General features: G+C 31.7%; 2 protein-coding genes and 1 long non-coding RNA gene across 4 annotated transcripts; 2 read left to right on the forward strand and 1 right to left on the reverse strand.

Moving 5' to 3' along the window:
- Positions 5,729-6,794, reverse strand: LOC104707655 (F-box protein At3g19880-like). Its single transcript, XM_010424046.1, has 2 exons — positions 6,650-6,794; positions 5,729-6,132 (listed from the first exon to the last, which is right to left on the reverse strand). The coding sequence occupies exons 1-2, from the start codon at positions 6,792-6,794 to the stop codon at positions 5,729-5,731; spliced, it is 549 nt and encodes a 182-aa protein (XP_010422348.1).
- Positions 8,416-11,556, forward strand: LOC104789678. Of its 2 annotated transcripts, XM_010515341.2 has the most exons (5): positions 8,416-8,682; positions 8,821-8,861; positions 9,078-10,590; positions 10,659-10,794; positions 10,888-11,556. In XM_010515341.2, exons 3-5 carry the CDS (start codon positions 9,103-9,105, stop codon positions 11,442-11,444), a joined length of 2,181 nt encoding a protein of 726 aa, XP_010513643.1. In that variant the 5' UTR covers positions 8,416-8,682; positions 8,821-8,861; positions 9,078-9,102; the 3' UTR covers positions 11,445-11,556. The 2 variants fall into 2 exon arrangements, with proteins under 2 accessions (XP_010513643.1, XP_010513646.1); XM_010515344.2 differs by lacking the exon at positions 8,821-8,861.
- LOC104789689 lies at positions 22,720-23,968 on the forward strand. Its single transcript, XR_768566.1, has 2 exons — positions 22,720-23,025; positions 23,355-23,968. It is a non-coding gene; the product is annotated as an uncharacterized LOC104789689 (long non-coding RNA).

Here is a 26,139-nt window from a genome sequence, read left to right on the forward strand (position 1 = left end):
CTTTTACGTTGAGGGTGGTGCTGCTTTGGACCATTAGTGATTTCCCAACATATGGAAATCTTGCTGGTTGCAAAGTAAATGGTAAAATGGGTTGTCCTATATGTGGGAAGCACACAGATAGTTTGTGGTTGAGTCATAGTAGGAAGTTTGTATATATGTGCCACCGAAAAAGTTTGTCTCCGTCACATAGATTTCGAGGAAAGAAGAGTTGGTTTGATGGTAAAGCAGAGTATGGAACAAAGGGAAGGATACTCACGGGTAGATATATTTCCATACTATTGAGAAACTACAATAATGATTTTGGTAATAGAAAAGAGACTGGGAAAAAGAGATCTAGAGCTGCTTGTGATATACCATCTGATAAGGAAGATGAATACAGTGAATCTGATGATGAAGAAGAAAACTTAGTATAAAAAGATGAAGAGGAGTTATCTAGATGGAAGAAAAGATCAATATTCTTCACATTGCCTTATTGGGAGGTATGTAAAATACTTATAGAGTTTCCATTGTCACCACTTATAGAGTTTCCATTAACATCACTTGTATATGACTTTCAACTGATTACTCTATTTTATGCTTTGTCTTGACAAGGAGCTCCCAGTAAGACATAACATAGACGTGATGCATGTTGAGAGAAATGTGGCTGCAAGCTTGATTGCCACATTGTTACATTGTGGCAATTCAAAGGATGGATTAAAAGCTAGGAAGGACCTCGAAACTCTTGGTATCAGGAAAGATTTGCATCCAAAAGCTCACGATAAAAGGACACTACTTCCCGCAGGTCCTTGGTCTTTGTCAAAGTCAGAAAAGAAAATATTCTGTAAGCGGTTCTTTGATTTTAAAGGTCCGGATGGTTATTTCTCTAACATATCTACTTGTGTATCATTGGAAGAGTGTAAAGTGATGGGACTTAAATCTCATGATTACCACGTCTTGGTGCAAAAATTGCTACCAGTTGCTGTTAGAGGTTTACTTCCTAAGGGTCCTAGAATAGTCATTTTCCGCCTATACGCATTCTTCAATGTATTGTGCCAAAGAGTGATTGATATGGAACAACTCCAAATAATGGAAACAGAAATTGTGGAGACTCTATGCATGTTTGAAAGATTTTGGCCACCTAGTTTCTTTGACATCATGGTACACTTGTGTGTGCATCTAGGAAGAGAAGCCCGACTAGCTGGTCATGTCCATTTCCGATGGATGTATCCATTTGAGAGGTAGTGTCCTTTTTTTTAATTTTAGTATCATCTTCAAGACTAACTTAGTGAATCTAATTGGACTTATTGCTGTTCATTACAAACAGGTACATGAAAGTATTGAAAGACTACGTTAGAAACCCAGCAAGACCAGAGGGGTGTATAGCTGAGTCATATCTTGCAGAAGAATGCATGAAGTTCTACTCTGATTTCTTGAAGACGACAACAAATATAGAAGAAAAAGAGGAGAGGAACATTGAGTATGAGAATCACTTCATCCTCGAAGTCGTCCTATATCAGCTGGAACCTCATTCACTCTCACTGAAATCTAGTAATATTTTTCTATATTGGAATTATTTTGTTTAACAGAGCCCAAATACAACTTCCATATACAAGTGCAAACTTCTACATTGGCTATCAAATGATGATAAACCTGTTGCTGAAGGCCGTTGGAAGACTAGTGATCCTAAAGCTTTGGTGAATGGAATTCCTCTTGGACAAAATGCCATTAAAGTTTTTGTGGATGCGGTTAATGAACCTGAGATATTTCTTTGGCGGCCAACAGAAGAACTCTCAAATCATCATGACTCTTTGAAGTCGTTTGTAGCATGGCCAGTCAACAGAGTTATAATCGAAGATTTAGGTACAGAGGCACCAGGTACAGCATCTCCTCGCACGCAGTCACACGTACCCACACCAGCAGCTCTTGTGAAGGGTTCAAAACCACTTTCACAATCTCCTTCAAGTTCATCTCAGAAGGTAAATTTCAATGTTTTGTTACTTATAAAATATGTTATGATCGTTAGCACTGATGCCTTTGGTAAGCTCTGCATATTATTTATACAATGCAGCATACTTCTCCGAAATGGATTGTAAAGGAGGATCAGAAGTGCAAACTGCTGGACATTACTGGTCAGAATATGGTTGTTGCAGAAGGACGCTGGTCTTCAAACAACCCAGATCAGTTAGTGCATTTTGTTCCCTTGGGTCATAATGCAGTTTGTGTGTGGATTGATGTAGTCAAGGTGCCTGATGCAAAGGTTTGGAGGCCTAATTCTGCTATTGAGTGTATGGAGGATGCTATTGGTACCACTATAGCATGGCCTGAAGAAAATGTTGTCATCATTTGATGTCGAGTAAGAACCGTATGATTTTCTACTTTCGTTGTTGTGACAAATGAGACTTGTGTTCTTTGTTTGGGATTTCTGGAATTGGATAGTATGCTCTTTGTGTATCATAACAATGTTTGATATTTTCTATTCTCGAATACAATTTCAGCTTTATCACAGGTTTCTATACTTTCAAATTGTAATTTCATTTGAATATGTTGTATAGGGAACGGTTAATAGTAACAAGAAGACAAACCTAATTGATAGTTATAGCAGGCAGATGAAGTCATTATACATTCACTTAGTAGCACATAATAAAAGCTACAACTCAGATACAAATAGCTCAACACCGATGCTAAGATAAATAATCAAATGGCATTAACATAGAGCTACTAAAAATTAAATCATAGCAAGAAAAGATAGCTACGATTATCGTAAATATAGCAGGCAAAAAGTATTATTATATATAGCACGATATATGTGTTATTAAACATTATAATATAACAATTAATATATGCTATGAAAGGATATCCTACGATAGCACCAGCCCAGAAACGCTATCGTATATAGCCCCTCTATTATAGCGTCTGTTTTAATAGCATTCATGAAAACGCTATAATAACCATATCATAGCATTAATCGTCTGCTATCAATACCCATATTTGTTGTAGTGGAAGGAGTATCAGAGGCTGAGCTCGGTGTTCTTCCACTTTAAATTTAAGGCTTTCCATACCAACGAGAAGAATATTGCCGGACCTGGCAAAATGGTTCCTATACCGACCAAAAGACTATGCTTAGCAACTGGAAGAACGCTGCTTGCTGAGGATGCGGTAAAGTCAATCTTCTATGACAACAATTAACTCTGCTTTATGAAGTTCCAAAATGTTTCTTCTAATTGATTTTTCTTAACAGGACTGTTGCATATGTCTGAGCTCATACGAGGATGGTGCAGAGATTCATGCTCTTCCTTGTAACCACCATTTTCATTCGACCTGTATTGTGAAATGGCTTAAAATGAGCAACATACCCTCTATGCAAATACAACATCCTTTAAGGAACGACTGACGAATCTTGAAGACAAACCCCAACTAAGAAGAGGGAGTAATATTCTGCACATATGGATACATATTCCATTTCCTCAATTAAAACAATTCTGTATATATTTATATATAACTATCAAAATCATGTATCTTTTGTTAAAAACATCCATTTTTAAATGTTTTTTTTAAACATTGACAAAAAAAACTACTTCAACAGTTTACAAAATACATATCAAAATATTAAATAACAATTCAACCACAAAATGACAAATAATAATAAATTAATCACAACTAACAACTACAGCAAACCAACTTCAACTACACAATGTTAACTTGTAATGATAATTTTTTTCTAAAACATTAAAAAACACACAAGATGATCTCAATTTTTTAAAAATAAACAACAAACTAAATTATACTTAATGCAAAACCTATTTGTATAAAAAAAATATCCAACAAAACAACTTAAGCAACCAAAATCAAATACAAAAACAAACGTAAATATGAATTTACGTAACCAAAAAAATAATATACACAACAAAACCCGGAATACACTTTAATCTAACTACCGCGCGTAGCGCGGATCAGTTGCTAGTATATATATATATATAATTAACTTTTCTTTCTTCTCTCAACATCCACCTAAGAAATGCTATACATTTATTTTTGCATTAAAATTTACTATTTTAAATATTCATTCATTTCATATTTATTACTTATAATTAATAATTATAAAAAATAAATAAAACGAATTAAGTAATATTAATTAAATTTAAAAATCGTAAAAACAATAATATGAATTTGTTTTGGTAAATAATAAAAATAATAGTTATATAAAAATGAACTAACATAAATGAAAATTTTAAAATAATAAAAATGATACTATAAATTTGTTTTAGTAAAAATGTTATTATTCAAATTATAACCAAAAATGATCATATTCCAAAATTTAGAATGGGTTAATGAGTTTTAGAATGGAAGTAAGATTTTAATGCATGATATAGTAAAAAAATAATTTATGTAATTGTATTTATAAAATTATAAATATAAAAATAAAATTGAAGTGAAACATTAGTTTCTAAGAAACGTATACTACAAAGATTTATTATTAAATTTTACTTAAAGAAAAATAAAAGATTACTCAACTCAACTTAAAAGTTTTGATCTAAAATGAAGACATTATAAGGGTCATAATTTCTTTGGGAAAACTATGAAAAATAATATTGAAAACATAATCCATCTTTAAAAATAAAATCAATGGTCACAAAATATAGAAAAAATGATATGTAAGCCGTTACAAAAATGACATATGATTTATGTAGTATCTCAAGAGGCATATTATCAATTGGAGCTACAATTCTATAAAATGATTAAAAAAATATATAAAACAAGGTTGAGATTTCATCAATTTTATCAAATGCTTTTAACCCAAAACATTGGCAGAAACAACATATTTAAAGTAGTCTATGTTTTTTGTGAAGATGAAGCTGAGGTTGCATCATAAAATTAACATCTAAAAATAACATATGAGGTTTTAGAAAAATATGTAACTTAGATTAGTGAACATATATTCATTGTCGGGTTATAGGTTTAACCATTTAAGCATTCTTGACTTGGTTAAAAATTCTATTATGGTAGCTGATGCACTTGGAGAATCTCGTTGTAAAATGTTCATGAAACTTTGTATATTTGCATTTAATATAAGATATCAATATAATTAGGCCAACGATCCACATTTGACGTTAGAACTTTTAAATAGATGTTTTCAAGGGTTATGAATATGAAATGAACTCTTCTGGAGATAAAAAGTCAGAAAATTGTCGACAATATTGTTTACTCTTCCACAAAGATCTTAAGTCATTTTGTTACCATGTGATATATTGTTGATTTGCCAAGAAAACATTATTGCAACACTAAATTTTTTTTTGATATAAAATATTTAAATTAAAATTATGTGCATGCGCGAGTACAAATTCTTATATATAAAAATATGTGTAAATTTACATGATTATTAATTTATGATATTATTTGGACTATATTTTACATAGAAATTTTAAAAAAATATATTATTTTATTATTTTATCGAATTTTGTTATTTTTTACATTGTCAATCATCAAAATTTATTAATTTATAGTGTTTAATCTACATAATATTAATTTAATTTATAGAGGTTTACGATTAAGCTTTTGGTAAAAGCAAAACATATATTTCATTCCTAATGAGATTTTTACGTCTATAAAGAGAAAAAGAAAACAACACCAAAGAAAAAAATCCAAATCATATTTGGGTCTTGAAACAATAATTAAAGAATATAAGGAAGAGATGATGTGCAAGAAAGAAACAAACAAACAAAGGTAGTGTAAGTTACTGGGACGAAAATAACTATTGGATCTGCACCGAACTTGGAACATAAGAGAACACATCTCTGAGATCCAGTTCTTCCAAGTACCCATCCTCTCCAACTAAAATAGATGCCTCGTAGCGATAATTGTTACTGAGTAAGTATTTACCACTAACAAGTGCTGTTTTCTTCTCCTTATCAATGAAGAAACTTTGAGCTTTAAACTCAGATAAAAAGTAAGATCTACACACGGGTTGTATAGCAACTTTAAAGAATTTGCTCCACAACAATGCATTGGATTCAATCTTAGTTGTAATCCATATCTCCACCTCATACCTACCCCGGCACCTACCAAAAAGCACCGCAAGCTGCTCTTCTCTAACACAAGATAGAGTCACATCACCATTGAAATCAAACGGCAAATGCAGAAGAGATCCAAAGATCTCTGTTGTAAAATCAAAACATATTACAAAATCTTCGCCTTTATCAGCAAGAAAGTAAGTATTCCCCTTCAATGAAACGCCTCGTTTAAATATATAATAAAAATTAGGAATGATATCAAGAACCCTCCATGAATTAGACTTAAAATCGTAGATTTCGAATTCATGCCTTGTAATAGGATAGTTATCATAGAAAAGCCTCAAGATTTTGTGGTTGTTCTTGTTGTCGTATCCTATAGCATACGAATCAGATAAGTAGTAATCGTTTCTAGGTTGGATCCATCTGGTTTGCACCAAATACGGGTTCCATACCACCAGCCCTGAGGGTTCCTGAGTGATAAATAACAATAAACCGTCACACTGATAGACTACTTTAAATTTATTGACTCGACAACGTAATTCACCTGTCTCCTTTATAGATGACAAGCCTTTGATATCATGGCGACTAAATCTCGTTTGACATATCAATTTGAAAATAATACTCGCAAGTCATTGTAATCATATACTCCTTGGTTGCTTTACCACAGTGCTTATGTGTAAAGCTCTCATCTTTGAATAGACTTCTCCATTGTTTGCAAGTGGATCCAACAGGTGTGAGAGAAGTTATCGAAACCCTAGAGAGTATCTCTTCTACTAGTTCCCACGGAAGATCAGAGATGATCGTCATTGTTTTTAGATAAAAAAGTTAGGGCTTCTAACTTTTCACGGTTCTTTTCTTATATAGATAGACAAATAATAAAGTTAGGCCCATATATTCTATTAGTTTTACAGTACATAAATTATAAAGTTGGGCCCATATTCTATAACTAATAATATATACCATGTACGTATATAATTTAAAGAAGAATTAACCGAACTCAAAATCGGTGTTTCATAAATACAAACAAAATGAGATTAGAATTAGCCCGAATGCCCGATTAATCAAATTCATAACTAACTAGTCGAACTTAAAATTCTGAATGTCGGAGCTTAGATCATTCAGAGATAGGTCTTTTGTCGATAGGCAATGTGTGAATCTAAGGCCAACACTGCACATGAAAATTAAAGAAATGTTTGTTAATGATTTCACACTTAGCCTCCGAGATAACCAAAGAGGAATTTTGGGCATTTATTGCGGCGGTCACTATTTTGCAAGAACCATGTGACTATATTAATGCATAACACCTTCTCTTTCTTTTGCTTCAAATTTTGAATCAATCATCCTTTGGAAATATCTAGTATTAAGTAATTAACAAAAACACCACTCCTAATTTGTAAAATGCTGACTTACATGACTTTTTTTTCTTACGGGATTCCCATGATTTGTGTTCTTTTAAGTTATCCTTCTCACACATCTTCTTATAAAATCTTAATTGACGAAGAACAAGGTTACAGTCTTGTGGTAATGTATAACATTCAAACTTGAAATGTTTGCGATTTCTTGTCACGGGTCATATTTGGAAGATACTTGGTAAACCCTTATAAATGTGTTCAATTCAAAAACCACATTCCTTATTAGTATTAAATTTAGAAAGTCCCTACTTTATTTAGTTCGACCGTTTTTATCAAGTCAAATATGTCGTCCCATTTAAAACTTTTGGAAATGCAAGCAATGCCAATTTCATGAAAAATGACTAGACAATACTGTAGTTTGTGGAATGGAAGAAATACACGAATGGAAATTAACTGTAATGAATAAAATTAACGAAATGATACACTCGATTAGCAAGTCGTTGGATACTAATAAATGATAGGTAATGGTGATATTTCTTCAATAAATGCTTAACCAAATTATTTGCAATTGTGGAGAAACTAGACAAAAAGTGTCATTGAAATGGAATTCTCCAAAAATAGGAATATTACTAATGTCTTTTGTTTGTATGCATCTCTTGTTTTTATTCACCAATTTTTTCTTCACCCTACATGATTTACAACACATCACTATCACAAATTTGTGAAATAAATTTAGTTCAATACCACTATAACAACATTCCACGGCCGTTTTGCACCCAGCTGTTAAAATTAATAAAAACCAAACACGAGTTTATCCACAAATATGTTTTTCTTTTCTAAAAAGTATATTCTCTTCACTTAATCGTTTTTTCTACTCACATTTGATTCTCTCGCCAGCAAATACTAAAATACTGTAATAATTTCATTAATACGAAAAAGATTATGTAGTTAATTACTAAATGAGATTATATAATTAAAAAAAAAAATAGAACCGAATAAAGATGAAACTTTATTAGTTACAAACTAACGGAAGGTAGTTTTGTCCTTTTTCGAAATTACAAACACCGTTCTTCTTCTTCTTCTGATGATGACGTGTAGCTTCGCTTCATCTTCCCCATCTCTTCATATAGTGATAGAATAAAAAAAATTAAAATGTATTTTTTTAGATTTCAATTTTCATTAAGACAAGTGAATCAGCTTGTCCCCAGAGAGGATCTTATCTGTGTAAAATTTACGAAACCTTCGACGAAGTCATAAGCTTGGAATCTCTCTTCAAGTTTGACTCGTCTGCTCATTTCATTTCTCTCTCTTCTTGTTACTTGCAGGCGATGACTCTTCGTTAGGTTTGATTGAAATCTTCCTAATTTTGTGTTTTCTCATCTGGGTTTTACATTTTCTTAAGTAAATTCACAGACTTTATTGAGATTTTTTAATAAATTTTTGTAAAGATTTAAGTTTTTTTTTTTTTTTTTGGGGTACAGAGGAAAAGGAACTGAGGTTATTACAAAAGCTTCCATATTTGGTTAGTTTTGTGTTTTATTGTGTCACTTTAGTTCTGATTCTTAAGAGAGAATATTAAAATTCGTTAATTTGTTTGTTCTTGTACTAAATTCAAGAAGAACAAAAACAAAGAATGATGTCTTTAGTCTTATTAGATCGAGAATTCATAACTTAGGGTTGAAGATCTTGCACTGTTTATGAGATCTAATTTAAGTTTGACCTTTTTTTGTTGTTGCAGAGAGTAAGAAATAAATAAATAAACAATGCCTGAAGGGAAACTGAGATCAGGAGTTTACAGATCATTTATAATGTGTGATGATCCAAGAGATGTTGTTGACTGTGGTGCCATTAAGAAACAGAGTAAGAGCCGTCCTTCGAAAGCCAAGGAGAGATCAGATATGGCTGTGGCGCCTCCACGGAAGAGTTCCGAGGATGCTCCACCTCATTCGTCGTTGCAGCTTTTGAGAGTATCTAAAGGGATTCAGAAACTGAACGTCGCGATTGATTCATGGTCTAAAGGGTTTAGCTTTGAGACTGCGTCTAGGCCTGAGGATATAGCGAAAGATTTGTTGAGAGGAGCGCTTGATTTGGAAGAGTCTTTAGCTATGCTCAGTAGTATTCAAGAAGATGATATTAAGCAGAAACCGAGTGTTTGTAAAGACGGTAGAAGAGATTTGCGGTTTCAGAGATCGATGTCTGATAGATTCGGAGAGAGGATTGAGAAACGGACGATGGTTCAAGAGAATGTAGCATCAAAAGATTGTTATGAAGAGCTGAGAAAAGTGATTAGAGAAAGCTTTCTTAGGCAGAATCTTGTGTCACAAACAAAAGGTACTAAGACTCGTGTTGTTAGAAGTGATCATTTTGCTTCCTCGTCTGGAGCTGCGTCGTCGTCAACGAGCTCTAGCCAATCTTCTATGGTTTCTGGCTCTACAAAGTCCTCTGCTTCGTCTGATGTTCCACGGAGAGCTCCAAGTTTGATTGCTAGGCTTATGGGTTTGGATGTATCATCAACCCAAGAACCGAGCAAAAGCGTCGTGGATCATATCGATAAGGCGGATATGGTAAAGCTGCCATTAGAAAGACAAGAGCAGAAGCTGAAGATGAATAATAAGAAGGAGAGTTCTGAAACTGTTAGATGCAACTCTACAAGAGAAGCTGTTTTACAATCTTTGCCTGAAGAGAATCCTTCAACTATAGTACTCATTAGACCTATGCGTGTTGTTCAACCGGTAATGGAAGAGAAGCCGGGAAACAAACGAGTGGTTGTACCTAAGAAACCAAGAATGCAAGGGGAGGTTCATCCAAGAATGATTAGTAACCAGAGAAAAGATCATCAATTAGCCAAGGGAAACAGCAAGAAAATGAAGTTACCATTAAGTATGATGACCAAGAAAGACAAAGAACCGAAAGAGATGGTGCGGAAACTAGAACAGAATGAAGGTAAGGTGATCAAACCAATGTCTCTGAGCAATGTCAAAGCTGTAACAAAAGATCGAAAACCAATGGAAGGCGGCAACAAAACCAACAAAAAGCTTGGCGTCAAGAAGGAGGATACTGCTGAAGGCAAAGATAGAAATAGACCTCTTAAACCACCCAGCAACACTGCGACTCAAAAGAAATCGAACAATTCTTCAGACTTATCAAGAAACAAGAGTGGACGTTCCAGCAGGTTGAGCTCAAGCTCTAGTAGTGGTGAGCAGAAGAGTAGTAGTCGGTTAAAGAAGTCCGGTGAAGCTACTAGACCAAATGTGAGCAATCAATGCATACTTTTCATTTCTTAACTTACGTAGTTTCATTAACTCTGTTTCTCATCTAGGCCAAGAAGAAACTTCGACAACAAGACAACGAGCTCGGTTCAGAGAATAATTCATGCTCTTCACAAGACACACGTGGATCACCTAACCAAGTACTCTCTACAGAAGAAACCACATCTTCAGAGTTTCACAATCAAAGTTATTACTTACTACAGTTCTCAATTCTCAAGATATGCTTAAATGTTTGTTTCTTTTAAAAAGTCTCATCATACATACTTTGTTCTTGTAAAGGTCATTGTGACAATGGAGAAGTTTCATCTTGTGCTCCCACAGTTCAGCGTTCACATGAGCCAGAAACCTCCCAAATCTCTCTTAAAACATTCCTGTCCAGCTCCTCAGATTTCATCGGCTACGCAGAGGATCTCTTCGACATCAACACCAACACCAACGAATCAGCCTTTCGAAATAGAGTTAGCATTGTGACCACAGACCAAAGACTTGCACTAGACTTTGCCAAAGAAGTAGCCAGACGTAGAAGCCTTCTACTAGCAAAACCAATGAGTCCCCAACGAAGCTCAGTGGACATTGATGAGTTGTTAACGGAAGTCTGTGATGAGTTTGAGTCTCTGAGAAGTTACAGAGACACGTTTTCAGAACAGAACAGCTTCGTTAAAGAGAGCATTCACATGGTGTTGGAGAATGATCTTAAAGATAAGAAGACTGAGATGACAAGTGGAGTTTGGGACTTGGGTTGGAGAAGTGAGTTTCAGATCGATGAAACTTATCAAGCTGTAGTTGACTTAGAGAAACTTATCTTATCAGGTTTGATTCAAGAAATCATCACTTGAGTTTACCAAGAATAAATGTGTTTCCTCTATTTTTGTACCTCGTAGGTTTAATTCTCGTACATTTTAAATTCTTTGTAACCAATTCGATAATTAAGTATAAATAATTCAAATATAAGTAAAGAAAAACATACACAAAACTTCACACAATCTAAAAATGTTGGGTTCACCATTTTTATCACTTGACTATTAAACAAAATTGTTAAAACCATATAAAAAAGAGCCGCAAAGGAATTGGTCACACAGCTGTAATCAGCAAAGCATATAACTGAAAACCTCACAATAAGTCAAACTCGCCACGTCTCTCCCCAGAATCGTGACGTGTATCCCTCATATTTTTTTTCTTTTTTCTTTTATCAACTATAAAAATTCCAAAACTATCAAATCTTCTAATTAACAAACTAATTCTTGATTACTCATATAGAAGACGACAAAAGAGAATCCGAAAATGGCAAGTTTATCCATTTACAGCTTTCCTCGGTAAACAATACATTCAAGGCATCTATATTGAGAGAACTGTTTAGAGTGTTTTTAAAAGTAAAAATATTATTAAAATAATATAATATTATTAGTTTAGATTTTTTGTTTAAGAAACTGGTTATTAAGAGAATATATTTAAGATTATAAAATTTAATAATATAATAATTTAAAACATATTACAATTTTAAAAACTTTAAAAAATAACATTTATATTAAAATCGAGTAGGAAATAAAAACTAATACAAAAAACAATTTCAAATTATTATGACAAAAAATAACATGAAAAATATAAATGAAAAACACAAAAAAACATACATATTAATTAATAAAAACACACAAATATTTTATTTATTTAATGCAAAATTTAAAAATCTTATTAATAAAAATATACAAACATTATTCCTACCAACAAAAAAACATATAAATATTATTTTATTTCTCGTGCAAAATTTTTACTTGGTGCCACGTATACAGAACATTAGGCCTAAAATAGATCTTGATCCATCTCGACTGATGTAAGCTTACTGTTCTATTAAAATATAATAAACCATATTTTTAAATTGTTAAGAATATAGAGAATATTGATCCAATGGAGAGGGGGTTCCTCATCACGGGTGCAACTCATAGAGTTCTTCTCCCCGTCACGACAAAACACTTACACGTCGATAACTATTATTTCTTCTTTTTGTTTTTGTGTTTACTGATCACTGTATATTTTAATCTTATTGCTACGGGATCAATTAAAGTTATCGTGTACGTTCTGGGACCAAAATAATAAAAACCACTGCCGAGACAGTCGAGCAAAACATGAAAATGACCTAAAGGTGAAAAATAGATTAGTATGATACTACTATATAGCGAATCTATTAAAAAGGTAATTACAAACCGAATAAGTTTGTTCACTCTTGTGGGGTTTTTTGGGCCTTTTGGCTTAAATTTTCAATTTTTTGGTTCGTTTCTTCTTAGAAACAATTTTTTAAAAGAATTTCGAATCAGTTTCATCCAAAAGAGTTGAAGTTGTAATTAATTGACTGACTCCTTGTTTTATCTCTTCTTTTTTGTTGTTGTCAAATATTCAAAAGCATAGACTTTTAACATTGTAAAGCTAAAACAGTTTTACTTCATAATGATATTAACATTCATAGAAAAAAGAAGAAAAAAAAAGAAGAAGATGGTTGTCTCCATTTGTGGAATATGTTGCATTGCAATACAATATATAAAAAGTTACACTTCGAAGAAAAAATGTTCGGATGCTAATAAGTTAATAATTGACCACTATATTGTATGAAGAATCTATATATAATAGCAAACCCTCAGAGTTAACTTTAATCTAACATATGAGAATATTTCTATTATCTCATATAATGGCTTAAAATTATTAATAATCTTAATAGTTGTAAATTTTTTTTCAATAATCGTGTTTTTTTGTCTTATTCCTATCTTTTAAAAATCACATCTATTAAATAATTTGTTAATGATTTCAAAAGTTGCAATATTTCGATCCAACAATTGTGTTTTTCGTTGCACTCCCAGCTTTTCATGTTGGCACATGTTAGTTTTCACACCCTTTTGTTTTATACCTGTTTGTTTATATAAAGTTGCAATGTTTTGATTCAACAATTATGTTTCTTCGTCGTACCCCTAACTTTCAATGGTTGCTTGTTAGTTTTCACACCTTTTTGTTTCAAACTTCTTTGTTTTCACACTCTTTGTTTATATATATATACAGATTTTTATGGATTTTGAAAAAAAAAATTGTTCTTTGAGCAGTAGTAATGATCTCACCTTTTGTTAATGATCTCAAAGTTGCAAAGTTTTGGCCCAACAATTGTGTTTCTTCGTTGCACTCCCAGCTTTCCATATTGGCACCTGTTAGTTTTTACACCCTTTTGTTTTACACCTCTTTGTTTATATAAAGTTGCAATGTTTTGATCCAACAATTGTGTTTCTTCGTTGCACTCCCAGCTTTCCATATTGGCACCTGTTAGTTTTTACACCCTTTTGTTTTACACCTCTTTGTTTATATAAAGTTGCAATGTTTTGATCCAACAATTGTGTTTCTTCGTTGCACTCCCAGCTTTCCATATTGGCACCTGTTAGTTTTTACACCCTTTTGTTTTACACCTCTTTGTTTATATAAAGTTGCAATGTTTTGATCCAACAATTGTGTTTCTTCGTTGCACTCCCAGCTTTCCATATTGGCACCTGTTAGTTTTTACACCCTTTTGTTTTACACCTCTTTGTTTATATAAAGTTGCAATGTTTTGATCCAACAATTGTGTTTCTTCGTTGCACTCCCAGCTTTCCATATTGGCACCTGTTAGTTTTTACACCCTTTTGTTTTACACCTCTTTGTTTATATAAAGTTGCAATGTTTTGATCCAACAATTGTGTTTCTTCGTTGCACTCCCAGCTTTCCATATTGGCACCTGTTAGTTTTTACACCCTTTTGTTTTACACCTCTTTGTTTATATAAAGTTGCAATGTTTTGATCCAACAATTGTGTTTCTTCGTTGCACTCCCAGCTTTCCATATTGGCACCTGTTAGTTTTTACACCCTTTTGTTTTACACCTCTTTGTTTATATAAAGTTGCAATGTTTTGATCCAACAATTGTGTTTCTTCGTTGCACTCCCAGCTTTCCATATTGGCACCTGTTAGTTTTTACACCCTTTTGTTTTACACCTCTTTGTTTATATAAAGTTGCAATGTTTTGATCCAACAATTGTGTTTCTTCGTTGCACTCCCAGCTTTCCATATTGGCACCTGTTAGTTTTTACACCCTTTTGTTTTACACCTCTTTGTTTATATAAAGTTGCAATGTTTTGATCCAACAATTGTGTTTCTTCGTTGCACTCCCAGCTTTCCATATTGGCACCTGTTAGTTTTTACACCCTTTTGTTTTACACCTCTTTGTTTATATAAAGTTGCAATGTTTTGATCCAACAATTGTGTTTCTTCGTTGTACCCCTAGCTTTCAATGGTTGCACTTGTTAGTTTTCGCACCTTTTTGTTTCATACCTTTTTGTTTCACACATTTTTCTTTCACACCATTTTGTTTCACACCTCTTTGTTTTCACACTCTTTGTTTTTATATATATACAGATTTTTATCGACTTTGAAAAGAGTTTTTGTTCTTTGAGTATGATTAATGATCTCACCCTTTGTTAATGATCTCAAAAGTTGCAAAGTTTCGGTTCAATAATTGTGTTTCTTCATTGCACCTCCAGCTTTCTATGTTAGCACCCGTTAGTTTTCACACATTTTTGTTTTACACCTCTTTGTTTATATAAAGTTGCAATGTTTTGATCCAACAATTATGTTTTTTCGTCATAACCCTAGCTTTAAATGGTTGCACTTGTTAGTTTTCTCAGATTTTTGTTTCACACCTTTTTATTTCACACTTCTTTGTTTCACACCTTTTTGTTTTTATATATATACAGATTTTTATGGATTTTGAAAAGAGTTATTTTATTATTTAAGTATTATTAATGATCTTACCCTTTGTTAATGATCTCAAAAGTTTCAAAGACTCGATCCAACAATTGTGTTTCTTCGTCGCACCCCCAACTTTCCATGTAGGCACCCTTTGTTTTACACCTCTTTGTTTATATAAAGTTGCAATGTTTTGATCCAACAATTGTGTTTCTTCGTCGTTCTACTTGATTTCAATTTTTGCACTTATTAGTTTTTGCATCTTTTTGTTTCACACATTTTTGTTTCACACGTCCTTATCTTCATATTTTTGCATCTTTTCGTCGTATCCCCGTTTTTGTCAAACTTTCATCGTCCCCCTCTTCAAAAATCGCACCTATTAATTTTTTTACATTTTTTTTCACCCCGTTATGTTTTACACCTTTATATTTTATATCTCTTTGTTTATTATATATAAACTTTTATGGAATACAAAAGCAAGTTTCGAATTTATTGTTTTCTGAGTATTTTTTAAACTTACAAGTTAATAAATAAAATCATAGATTTATATGTTTATATATTATAGCAAACTCACTTTTAGGGGTCAATTTAAATATAACGGATGAGATTATTTTTACTATCTCTTCTAACTGTTTAGATTTGTTCATGATCTTAAAAGTTGCAATATTTTGATCCAACAATTGTGTTTCTTCGTCGTACTCCCAGTTTTCAATGTTCACATTTGTTAGTTTTCGCACATTTTTGTTTCACACCTCTTTGTTTATATATATATATATATATATATATATATATATTTTATGGACCTTGAAAAGAGTTTTTGTTATTTGACTATTATTTAATACCTCGAAATTTAAAAATTCTGAGTTTTATTTTCTTTCAATTTATTAATCAACAATAATTCACTCATTTTTGTTAAAATATTTGGATTGTTTTATTTATTGATTCATTCATCTAATTTTTGTTTGGTGTCGATTTTCATCTAACTGTATTGATCATCTCTTTCAAGTATTAATTTAGGTAATTAATTGTGATTTCAAATTTTTTATAGATTTATCTTTTTAGTCAATTTGGTTGGTTGCAGTTGCAGCTATGAGCTCTTTCTCCCTGATTCTCTTATTATTATTTTTATAAATTTTGATAATAATGATTTAAATTATATTCTATGTGAATATCTTTCAAATGTGATTATCTGAGTATGATTTGTAAACATATATTTATATATCTTTAACATTATTTTTTTATTGTCACTGAATCGATTTTTTATTTTTATATATATAACAAATATTTTATTTAACTAATTGGGTCAATTCATCTTAGTCATTATTTATATTTTTTCTATTACACAGTTAAAAAATTACCAAAACAATTTCACTCAAAATGTAAAATTAACAATGTTAATCATTTTAAATTTTCATTTTTCCGTGCGGTAACGCACGGACCGACATCCTATTAACAATAATAAGAATTTGATTTTCCATATCTAATGCCAATATGATCACAGTTTGGCCATCCAAAAGAGTTGAAATTACGAATTCAAGATAATTGTTGGGGAGATTTTGAATTTAGAAGCGCATGAAAACAAAAAAAGTTGGGGAGATTTTCAGATATATTTACAATGTCAACAACTTATAAAATCTTGGAAAAGTCGTAGTTTTTTTTTTTTTTTTTTTTTTTTTTTTTTTTTTTTTTTTTAAAAAAATGGAAAAACTAGGAGTCTCTTTAATATAGAGATGAATGTAAAAACGAATCGGTGCTAACTGCTAAGCCCATATTTCATCTCATAGGTCCAAAACCGACCTTAAATAATTAAAAAAAAAGTGTCAAATTCTGGTTACATGGATCGATCGATGCAAAACACTTTTTATGTCGGGAGAAAAACATTGCCATTATATAGCACCCGACTAACTCTTAGCAAGAAAATCAGAAATAAAACAAAATTAATCAAGATTAGTTTTAGAGTAATTTTATTAAATTAATACAAAATAATATATATATAATATTAATTAGAGAATATGTATAGTTTTTTTATGTTAATGTAAAGCCACAATATAAAATACAAACTTATTATTGTTTTCAAAATGGTAGTAAGCACATAAAAACCTATTTTTAAAACTAAATTTATAATTTTTGTTAAAATTTTGATCACAAGTTATTGTAAAACATCATAAACTTTCAATCTAAATATTTAATAACTGATAAAAGAACTGTTTAAACGGTAGGAATAATCGGGTTAAGCAAAGAATATTCAAATGACTTATTTTTTTAAAGAATTAATAATCATTAATTAAGGTGGATAAAATGGATCTAACGATTATACAAAATATAGCGACATTCGAATATATTCTCGAAACAGAGGGACGAATACCTTATCCTACAAGTTTTTTATGCTGGTAGCCTGGTAGCCTGGTAGCCTGGTAGCCTGGTAGCATCATCTCATAAATTAACTAATACTATCTTATCAGTTATCACCTTATACCACAATCACCGTATATACTATATAGTGGTAACGCGTACGTTTATGTACCGCTCTTCTATTACTTAACCTAAAAGCTTTTGGATTCTATGCTCTATAATGGACAAAACAGTTACCTTAGTTTATTACTTTTACTAGATACGATCTAATCTAACTACACACGAGTTAAATATACTAGATTTGTATGGTTTCAATCGTTAGATGTCATACGCGAGAGAGAGGGGTCGATGGAGAAAAAAAAAACAAAAAGAAGAAGTAAAACGTAGTTATTGGCAGAAACGAGATAAAGAAGGTTGCTTTAAAGTCAGAAATGGTGACATATGGCAGCATATGAAGACAACCCGCCGCTTGAACCACGAATGGTGACGAAAGGATTCCTGTTTGCATGTGCAACCAATCTCTCTCTGTCATTTTTAGTCTTTGGTCTTTACTAATCTTTTGGTTGTTCGTATAAAATGAAAGAAGAATGGAACGACAATATAAAGGTTGGTGATGTACGTACGGCTCTACTTTAGGGGTGGACAAAGTATACGTAAGATCCGTTTGTTACTTGCGTTTATCCAATTTATAATTGAAGTGGAAAAAGAAAAAGAAAAAAAACATTACTAAAATGTGGAAAATATTGGTGTAAAAATTAACAAAATTTGATATTAATAATAAGATAATAATCTTTTTGAAATAAATAATTCTATTAATATCATCAATTTATGTAGATATATATATTCTTATTAATATCCCAAAAATATATAGTATTTAAGAGAATTTATTAATTTATAAAATATTCATTTATTAAATATATAGTACAACATAGAACCGAGAAATTTAATTATTTTACAATATTTAATAATTTATAAAAAAAATTTATGTTTTCGTGAAATATTAGAAAATTTACTTTATTTCATTTGATAAAATATTGGTTTACTTTGTTTTTTGTTAAAAATAATATAAATTATTGGTTTATGTCCTTCATGCTTCAGGTAGAGACAGTTTTGCATTTTCTAAAATTTTGATGCTCCACAGTGTCGTTTAGGGGTGATTTTATTAGGTCATGTTCACATCATCGCCATGTTAGCTATATATAGTCATCATAATAACAATTAGTTTTAATGAAAACACTATAATTGAAGTTCATATAGGTTATTTGAACTTTTTGATTGTTTAGTTAGGAATACGCACTGCTAATTTGTTTGTATATGAAACACAAAATCGAAATTGTTAGTGTGAAATATGCCATTTTCCCTCCACAAGATTTTATTGGTTTATTATCAACATAAATATTGTGTTCAAAGTTCAAACTAGACAGTCAACAGTTTTTGTCAGTTTTTTTTTCTTCTGGTTTTTATCATCTAAAACCCTCTACTAATGTCAATTAATATATACATTCAATGTAAAACTGATTTTTTTTTTTTTACAAATAATTTTTACCTTCTTTCATATACAAAAAGCACAAATTCCATTAAAAAAAATTATTTTCAGACTTGTTGGCTTGTTAAAATATCACAAAGATTAAATTATCAATCAAGGTCTAAATATTAATCCAAATGATATCTTTTTAGACCACGCTTAATGAAACAAAGACCATTTATTAGGGCATCTCCAATCCTACTATATTTTAGAGTTAAATTTCTATTATAGAGTAATATTTGCTCCAACCCTACTCTATAATTTTACCAATATTGGAGTAAAACAATGCTTTATTTTTGAGCTACTCTATTTTAAAGAAAAAAATAGAGATATACATTAGAGATGGTCTTATAGTTCAACCAAATATGTTTGGTTTCCAAGACTCTTATTAGATTGCAAAAATAAAAACCCGGACAACATACTAGACTATCATCCGTAACTAACAGAAACTCAGTGGCGGGGCTAGGAATTCAATTAATCAGGGTCAAAATATAATTTAAGAGCTCAATTATGTTATTAAATTTTTTTATAGGGATCAATTCTACTATTTTATCAGGATCAGTTGAATTTTTTTCCTAAAAAATTCAACTAAATTTAAAATTTCACCAGGGTCAATTGACCCACATACTTCTACCCTAGCTCCGCTCATGCAGAAACTTCTTATGTTTTGATGTTTTATGCTATGGCTTATTTACAAAATAGATAAAAATAAAAAATAAATTTTACATTCTCTTGAAGAAAAAATAGTTTATTGAATTTTAACCAAATCCCAATGACTACGTCGGACTGTTACCTTCTAAAAAAGTAGGGTTTTTCAATTGAAATGAGGGGGGGGGGGGGGTTTCTCTATTTTAAATTTGAGATGCCTCCTTTGATAAAATATTCTCTATTTATACATGAACAGAAGTCCAGTTTCACAATATAGACTAATTCCTTATTTTAAAGCCAATATCTCATTTGATTTTTTTTTGGGACTTTTCTTTATCTTCTAAAGCTATTTATCTTTTTTCATAAGTCTGACGACTTCGATTTAATACTTTGACTTATGCTTATGAGCTGATCTCGTCATTATGGACCAATCTAAATATTCTCAATTTCAATTGTTAAAGTTAACTAATTACAGTGTTTGTAGTTTCCTGAGAAAATAATCGATTTAATAGTGTGAAATAAAGTTTTTTAAATTGTTGTAAAAAAAAACTTCTTCAAAACTCTTTTTAGACCTATATTATCCGCAAACTTAGTTTCAAAGTACCTAAAAATTTTGTAATTATGAAAATTTCTTTATGAACTATTTTGTAACAATTTTGTAATTAAATACTTTGTCACAACACAATTTGGTTATCCTCTTTTTCATATAGTCTGTAATTTTTTCTTTATGACAAATTTTCCATTTAATTATTATTTTAAAAAGTAAAATAGTGAAAAGAGTACTTAAAGTATATAATTCAAGTGTGTAACTCACAGTGTAAGTCAATACTTCTTCGGTTAAATTAAATGCATTTTCACATAATTAGATAAAAATTTATATGTTATATTTATCATGCATTCTAAAAATAATAATGAACTATTAAATTCGTAGTATTAGACTAAATATTGCAGAAAAATACATTTACTACAAAAAGATTATATTTATAACCAAAAAATTTACTCTCTCTCTTTCATTACATATTATGTCTTAGTATTTATAACCAAAAAATTTACTCTCTCTGTTTCATTACATATTATGTCTTAGATATTCTTTGTTTTTTTTTTGTGTGCACAAAGATATCCATTCAATTCAAACGGTTATAAAGAAGAAATACGCACTTGGACATGCCCAAAGTGCAAGCAAAGTAGCTAAAGCCAATACAACTGCAAACTTTAAAGAAATAAGCCAAAAGCGATTGATAAGGGATAGGAAAGAGCAAACCTAACACTCAAGAGAGCAACATCAACAAGGAGTCCTTCAACCTTGACACCATTAGTCACCAAAAGTGAAGGGGCATCTTGTGGAAGAATGAGCAGCAAAAGTGCTCCAAAGTTTGATCTAGAACCTGCCACTTGTGCAGAGAAAGCAATCTTTGGATCAGTTGTAGAGGTAATGGAGACAAAACCCCAAAATACTGAACCGTTGATAACTCCATAAGGCAAAGCCTCAAAAGAACATTCTTCACATATATAAGAGGGTTAAACGAGAAACCCTAAAGTTATGACCCAACAGCCAAAACAAAACGGATGGGATTGGTGGTTGAAAACAAACAGCCAGAACGACTTGCATGCAATCACCAAAGACTTTAGGCTGAAGGCAACCAACAAAGTCGGACAGAAATCCGGCGAGCAGACACCGCCAAGTTTGGGCGGAGTCTGAACCAAAAAAAAACAATTCTAGATTGGAAGCCGATTGTACCTGAAGGAGAAGTATCTGATGCAGGCAGAGAAGAGCAGGAGAAGTATCCAATGATTTGTTGGGAGGGGGAGCTGAGGAAGACGCTAGGAAATTCATCACGGCGGCTATTGCCTGGAAGAATGACAACGACCTCAACACTTGACACCATGAGTTTCGTCTGGATCTTCGGGATGGCAGGAGAGGCGGAGATGAAATCGATGTATGAACTGCGAGAGGAGGAAACATAGACCAAAAAAGACTGAACCCTAAGGTTAGGAGCAGACGAAGCCTTTGCCAGAAGACGGAGGACAACGGATCAGGAGAGGAAGATTCTCCGGAACCTCGTCGATGTGATCTTAGATCTAGACTCGGACAAGATAGCATACCCGGCCAAAGACATCGCCAATAGGAGGCAAACAGACGAAATAGAGAGAAAGGTTCTTCGTTAAGGTAGAACGACAACGACATAAGGACGTGACTAGCCACGGAAGAAGTAGCGCCAGAAAGAGAACCGGAAATGTAGTTCGAATAAGCAACCCACCTGTAACAAAATTGGATCTGACGGGAAAAGAGAGGAATAGTAGAGAGAGGACAGGATCTGACGCCGGCGAGCCATGGCAACCCCGGCTCTGGAGGGAAGAAACTCCTTTTGCGGCTCGGGAATGGCGGCTAGGGCGACCTCACTCGGGGAAAGAAAAAGAAAAGATCGGTATTCTTTGTTTCATTTTTTGGGTCAAAACCCTAACATTGATGACTTTAGGATTTTGTTGTATTTTTAACCATTAGCAGAATTGTTATATCAAGTACTCTCCCCGTTTTAAATTACTTGTCATTTAAAATTTTTTTACACAAGTTAAGAAAAAAACTAAATATTCTATTTTCTATTTTATTTAATATTTTGTTTAACTTTTTTATTGGTTAATACAATAAAAAAATTAAGATAAAATTGATATTTTTACCAAATATATGTATTAAAAATCTAAGACAACAACTATTATAAAACAATTTTATTTTAACTCTAGAACAATAACTAAAAAACTATAAACAGTACTAATTTATGTTTATAAAATAGAAAAACGAAAAAACAGAAATATATACATATACTTCATATAGTTTATTGAATATAGCTTTATAGATAAAACATCAAATAAATTAGCATAGCTTTCTCTCTCTTCTCTCTCTCGTATCATTTAGAGAGAGAAAGCTCAATAGAATTTGTTTTGTTGGATCGTATGATTAGTATCCAGCGTTTTCTTCCCATGAGTCGGGTTAGTCTTTGGCATCTCCTGCTTCTGTAGAGGAGATGTTCACCTTATCGTATAGCACCGTTTTCATCACTATGGTGGCGTGTGGCTGGTTTTCCTTCTGAATTCGGTGGTATTGTAGAGAATCTGTCGTCCATCTCTCAGTGGTTCTTCGATGCTTTAGGTTCCAAATTCTTTTCTGGATTTTGCTTTTCTTTGTTGTCTCAATCGATTTTGATTTGCTTTTGTGGCTTATCTTTCATTTGCCTCTTGATATCTCTTATCCTTCTTTCGATCTGAATTTGTCATTCTTCAATCCTTCCTTTATTATGGAGTTTAATTTGTCCTTCAAGATTTTTGGGGTTTTTCACTTAAAAGGATGAATTTTTATTTGTGGATTGAAGTTTAGTTCGGTGACTCTGGTTTGATATGAAGTAATTGATGATGGTGATGGTCTTCTCTTTTTCTGCAACTTACCTGGATCGATTTGGATCTTTAAATTTTATTATTTAGGTTCATGGTGGTTTCATTCGAGATGGTGAACCGTCTCTGGCTGTTCTTGACGAACAAGATTGGGCTTGGGTCCTCTATGCTTGCTCGAGCCTCCATCGGATTGCCTGAAAATGATGACTATGTGATTTGTGCGGTGGTTTACGGTGGTTTGGAGATCGGTGATGACTGGTGTTTGCAGAAGTCAAACTGGTGACTCCTTTCTCTTCTCGTCCCATGTGTCCTCAACTTCGCTTCGGATCGTGACACATGGTTGTTGAGTTGGATTTGGCAGCACTCTTTCCTTATATTTAGGTTTTATGTTTGCTTAATAAAAGCGATAAAAGCTTGTTTTTTGGTTAATCTCTAATGGTTAACCAACCAGAAGTTACAGGTTAATTGGATTGCACTCATAGCTCGGTCGGGTCGCGCGTTGAGCATAAAATTTCCTGGGAGTGGGGTTAAGTGATAGATTCAATTTTTTTCTAAATTTCTTGCAAAGCTTGTCTTAGTGTTTTTACTACTTTTGCTTTGTAAATTTTGGCTTTGTCTTTTTGAAGAAAATAATAGTACTCCCGTGAAAAAAAAACATCAAATAAGAGAGAGAGTAGTAAAAGGAGCATTTATTGGTTTATGTATTTTGAAGTCCATATGAAATTTTGAAATCTTCACTGACTTTAAAATCATATACGTAATTTTTGGAAATAACATGATTTACCCATGTATTTGAATCTTTATATTTTTCATACCTAAATCATTTAAAATCCATTTTGAATTCAATGTGGGTTTTAAAATCTAAAAAGTAAATCAGTAAACAAATAACATAAGATTTTAAATAGTATATCTAAATCATAGATACACTAGTACATGATTTTACTAAAATGAATAATTAATGATTGGATAATATATCTTTTATTTATATTTACAAATCTCCTAAGAGTGTATATATAATTTATGTGTATACTAATATTTGTATAGTATGACAATTATTTAAAAGTACTAAAGTTTTTTTTGTCAAGTTTTGGGTGAAAAAATGTTCTCTTGTGAAGTGAGTAATTGTTATGTTGAAGATCATAAAATAATATTTTGGCGCATACGTACCAGATTTTAAATGATTTTCCATGAATCTTAATTTTAGTGAGATATTTATTAGATTGGGGTTTTGTTGAACAAAATATTTGAAATTAGGTTGTATGGTTGGAACTCTCGGTTTTAGGTCTTTTTGGTATAAGGGAAAAATCAGTTTGTTGTTCTTAACCTATGTGTCTTCTCCTTCCTTCTTTTAACCAGACCACAACCACAATCACCTTTCTACCGTCGAGCATCTCATTTTTTGTTTCATACACACCATCTTCGTCACTTTGAAAACCAATTTCTTGGCTTCTCAAAACAAAAAACCACTCCGACGCCAACACCATCTCCGGTTGGATAAATTCAATGGATTTTATCTATTTTGCTTTGGATGAAGGAAGCTATACCCTAAGGAGATACTATCTAAGAATCCAAGAGTTCCAATCATAAACATTAATCATATCAAATTCTCTTTTAATCTTACATGAACCACAAACTAGATAACTATGAAGGAGGAGGAGATGATCAGATTCCTTTTTACCCATTAGAATGGACGACGATCAACTAAACATGCATCGGCTAAGAGATCTGAGCATTCACAACAGTCACAGGTCTTTCTCTTCAAACCACAACAGCGAGATCTAAGAACGTGGTTGAGGTGACAGAAACAGAAGATTGAGAAAGAATCATTTAGTTAAAGGGCAATTTTGTCTGTTCAATCAAATTAAAAGACCTATTATTGTAAATCTCGATGATAAATCCTAAACTCATAGATTTTTTTTGTAAATCCTAATTTTACTGCAATGGTGTTTACTGGTTTCTTATTAACATATAAGATGTTAAATTTGTTTTGCCAAACCAAATTATATTAATCTATGTTAAACATACAATTTTATACGAAATATTTTCACTATGAGATTGAGATGTGTGACACTGGAACAAATCGCATTATTAATTCAAATCATGATTACGATAATTTATAAAAATCTATGAGACTTCTCATTGTTATTGTTATGTAGAGAAGACTCAAAGATAAACCTTGCCAGAAGGACTTTTTATTGTTATTAGAGAATAATAGAATATCAAAGCACAACCTCTTTAACCATAGCATTCTTCTGTTGACTTTACAAAGATTAGCAGCAAAAATAGAGAAATTCCCCAGTAAACAAAGTACCAGTACATGACCTTCTGAATCTCATTTTGAAGGCAAAGTCGAAACCTGTTTGTAACTATGGCCCTGATTGAGAACGGTTGTTACTTTTGTCTGTAGAAACTTTGACTGTAAAAACTTTTACTTTTAAAATCTGATTGTTTACTAACAACTTTTAAAGCTGTAGCTATTATTTTATATATATATTATTTATCAATAATAAATATAAATTATGTGATACTATAATTCATAACAATTTCATAACAAAAATAAATTTTATTAATGATAAATTAAATTTTAAAAACTGTATGTAAAAAAAATATGTGATTTTGTTTGAAAATTCTGTTTTTCTTTTGTTTTTGGTGATTAATTTTTAATTGTTTTGAATGTTTTTTATATTAAGTAGTTATATGACCAGTCAAAAATCCATTAAACACTAATCAATGCATTTTTTTTGAATGTTACTTTCTTATTAATGATGAATTTCATAAACTCTTATACATCATTATTAAGGGAAAAAACCTGAAAAATACATCATCTAATTTTTTGAGGGGGATTTTCAAAAATACTCTATTTTGTATGCCACTT

This window comes from Camelina sativa, chromosome 1 (genome assembly GCF_000633955.1).
Source record: "Camelina sativa cultivar DH55 chromosome 1, Cs, whole genome shotgun sequence".
Lineage (NCBI taxonomy): Eukaryota > Viridiplantae > Streptophyta > Magnoliopsida > Brassicales > Brassicaceae > Camelina > Camelina sativa.

Excerpts from the sequence above, each read along its gene's own strand:
- LOC104789678 (XM_010515341.2), top strand. The coding sequence starts at position 9,103 with ATGCCTGAAGGGAAACTGAGATCAGGAGTTTACAGATCATTTATAATG. Across the intron at positions 10,591-10,658 it reads GTGAAGCTACTAGACCAAAT|GCCAAGAAGAAACTTCGACA; the intron begins GTGAGCAATCAA and ends TTTCTCATCTAG. Across the intron at positions 10,795-10,887 it reads TTCAGAGTTTCACAATCAAA|GTCATTGTGACAATGGAGAA; the intron begins GTTATTACTTAC and ends GTTCTTGTAAAG.
- LOC104707655 (XM_010424046.1), bottom strand. The coding sequence starts at position 6,794 with ATGACGATCATCTCTGATCTTCCGTGGGAACTAGTAGAAGAGATACTC. Across the intron at positions 6,133-6,649 it reads CTTTACACATAAGCACTGTG|AGATCTTTGGATCTCTTCTG; the intron begins GTAAAGCAACCA and ends ATTTTACAACAG.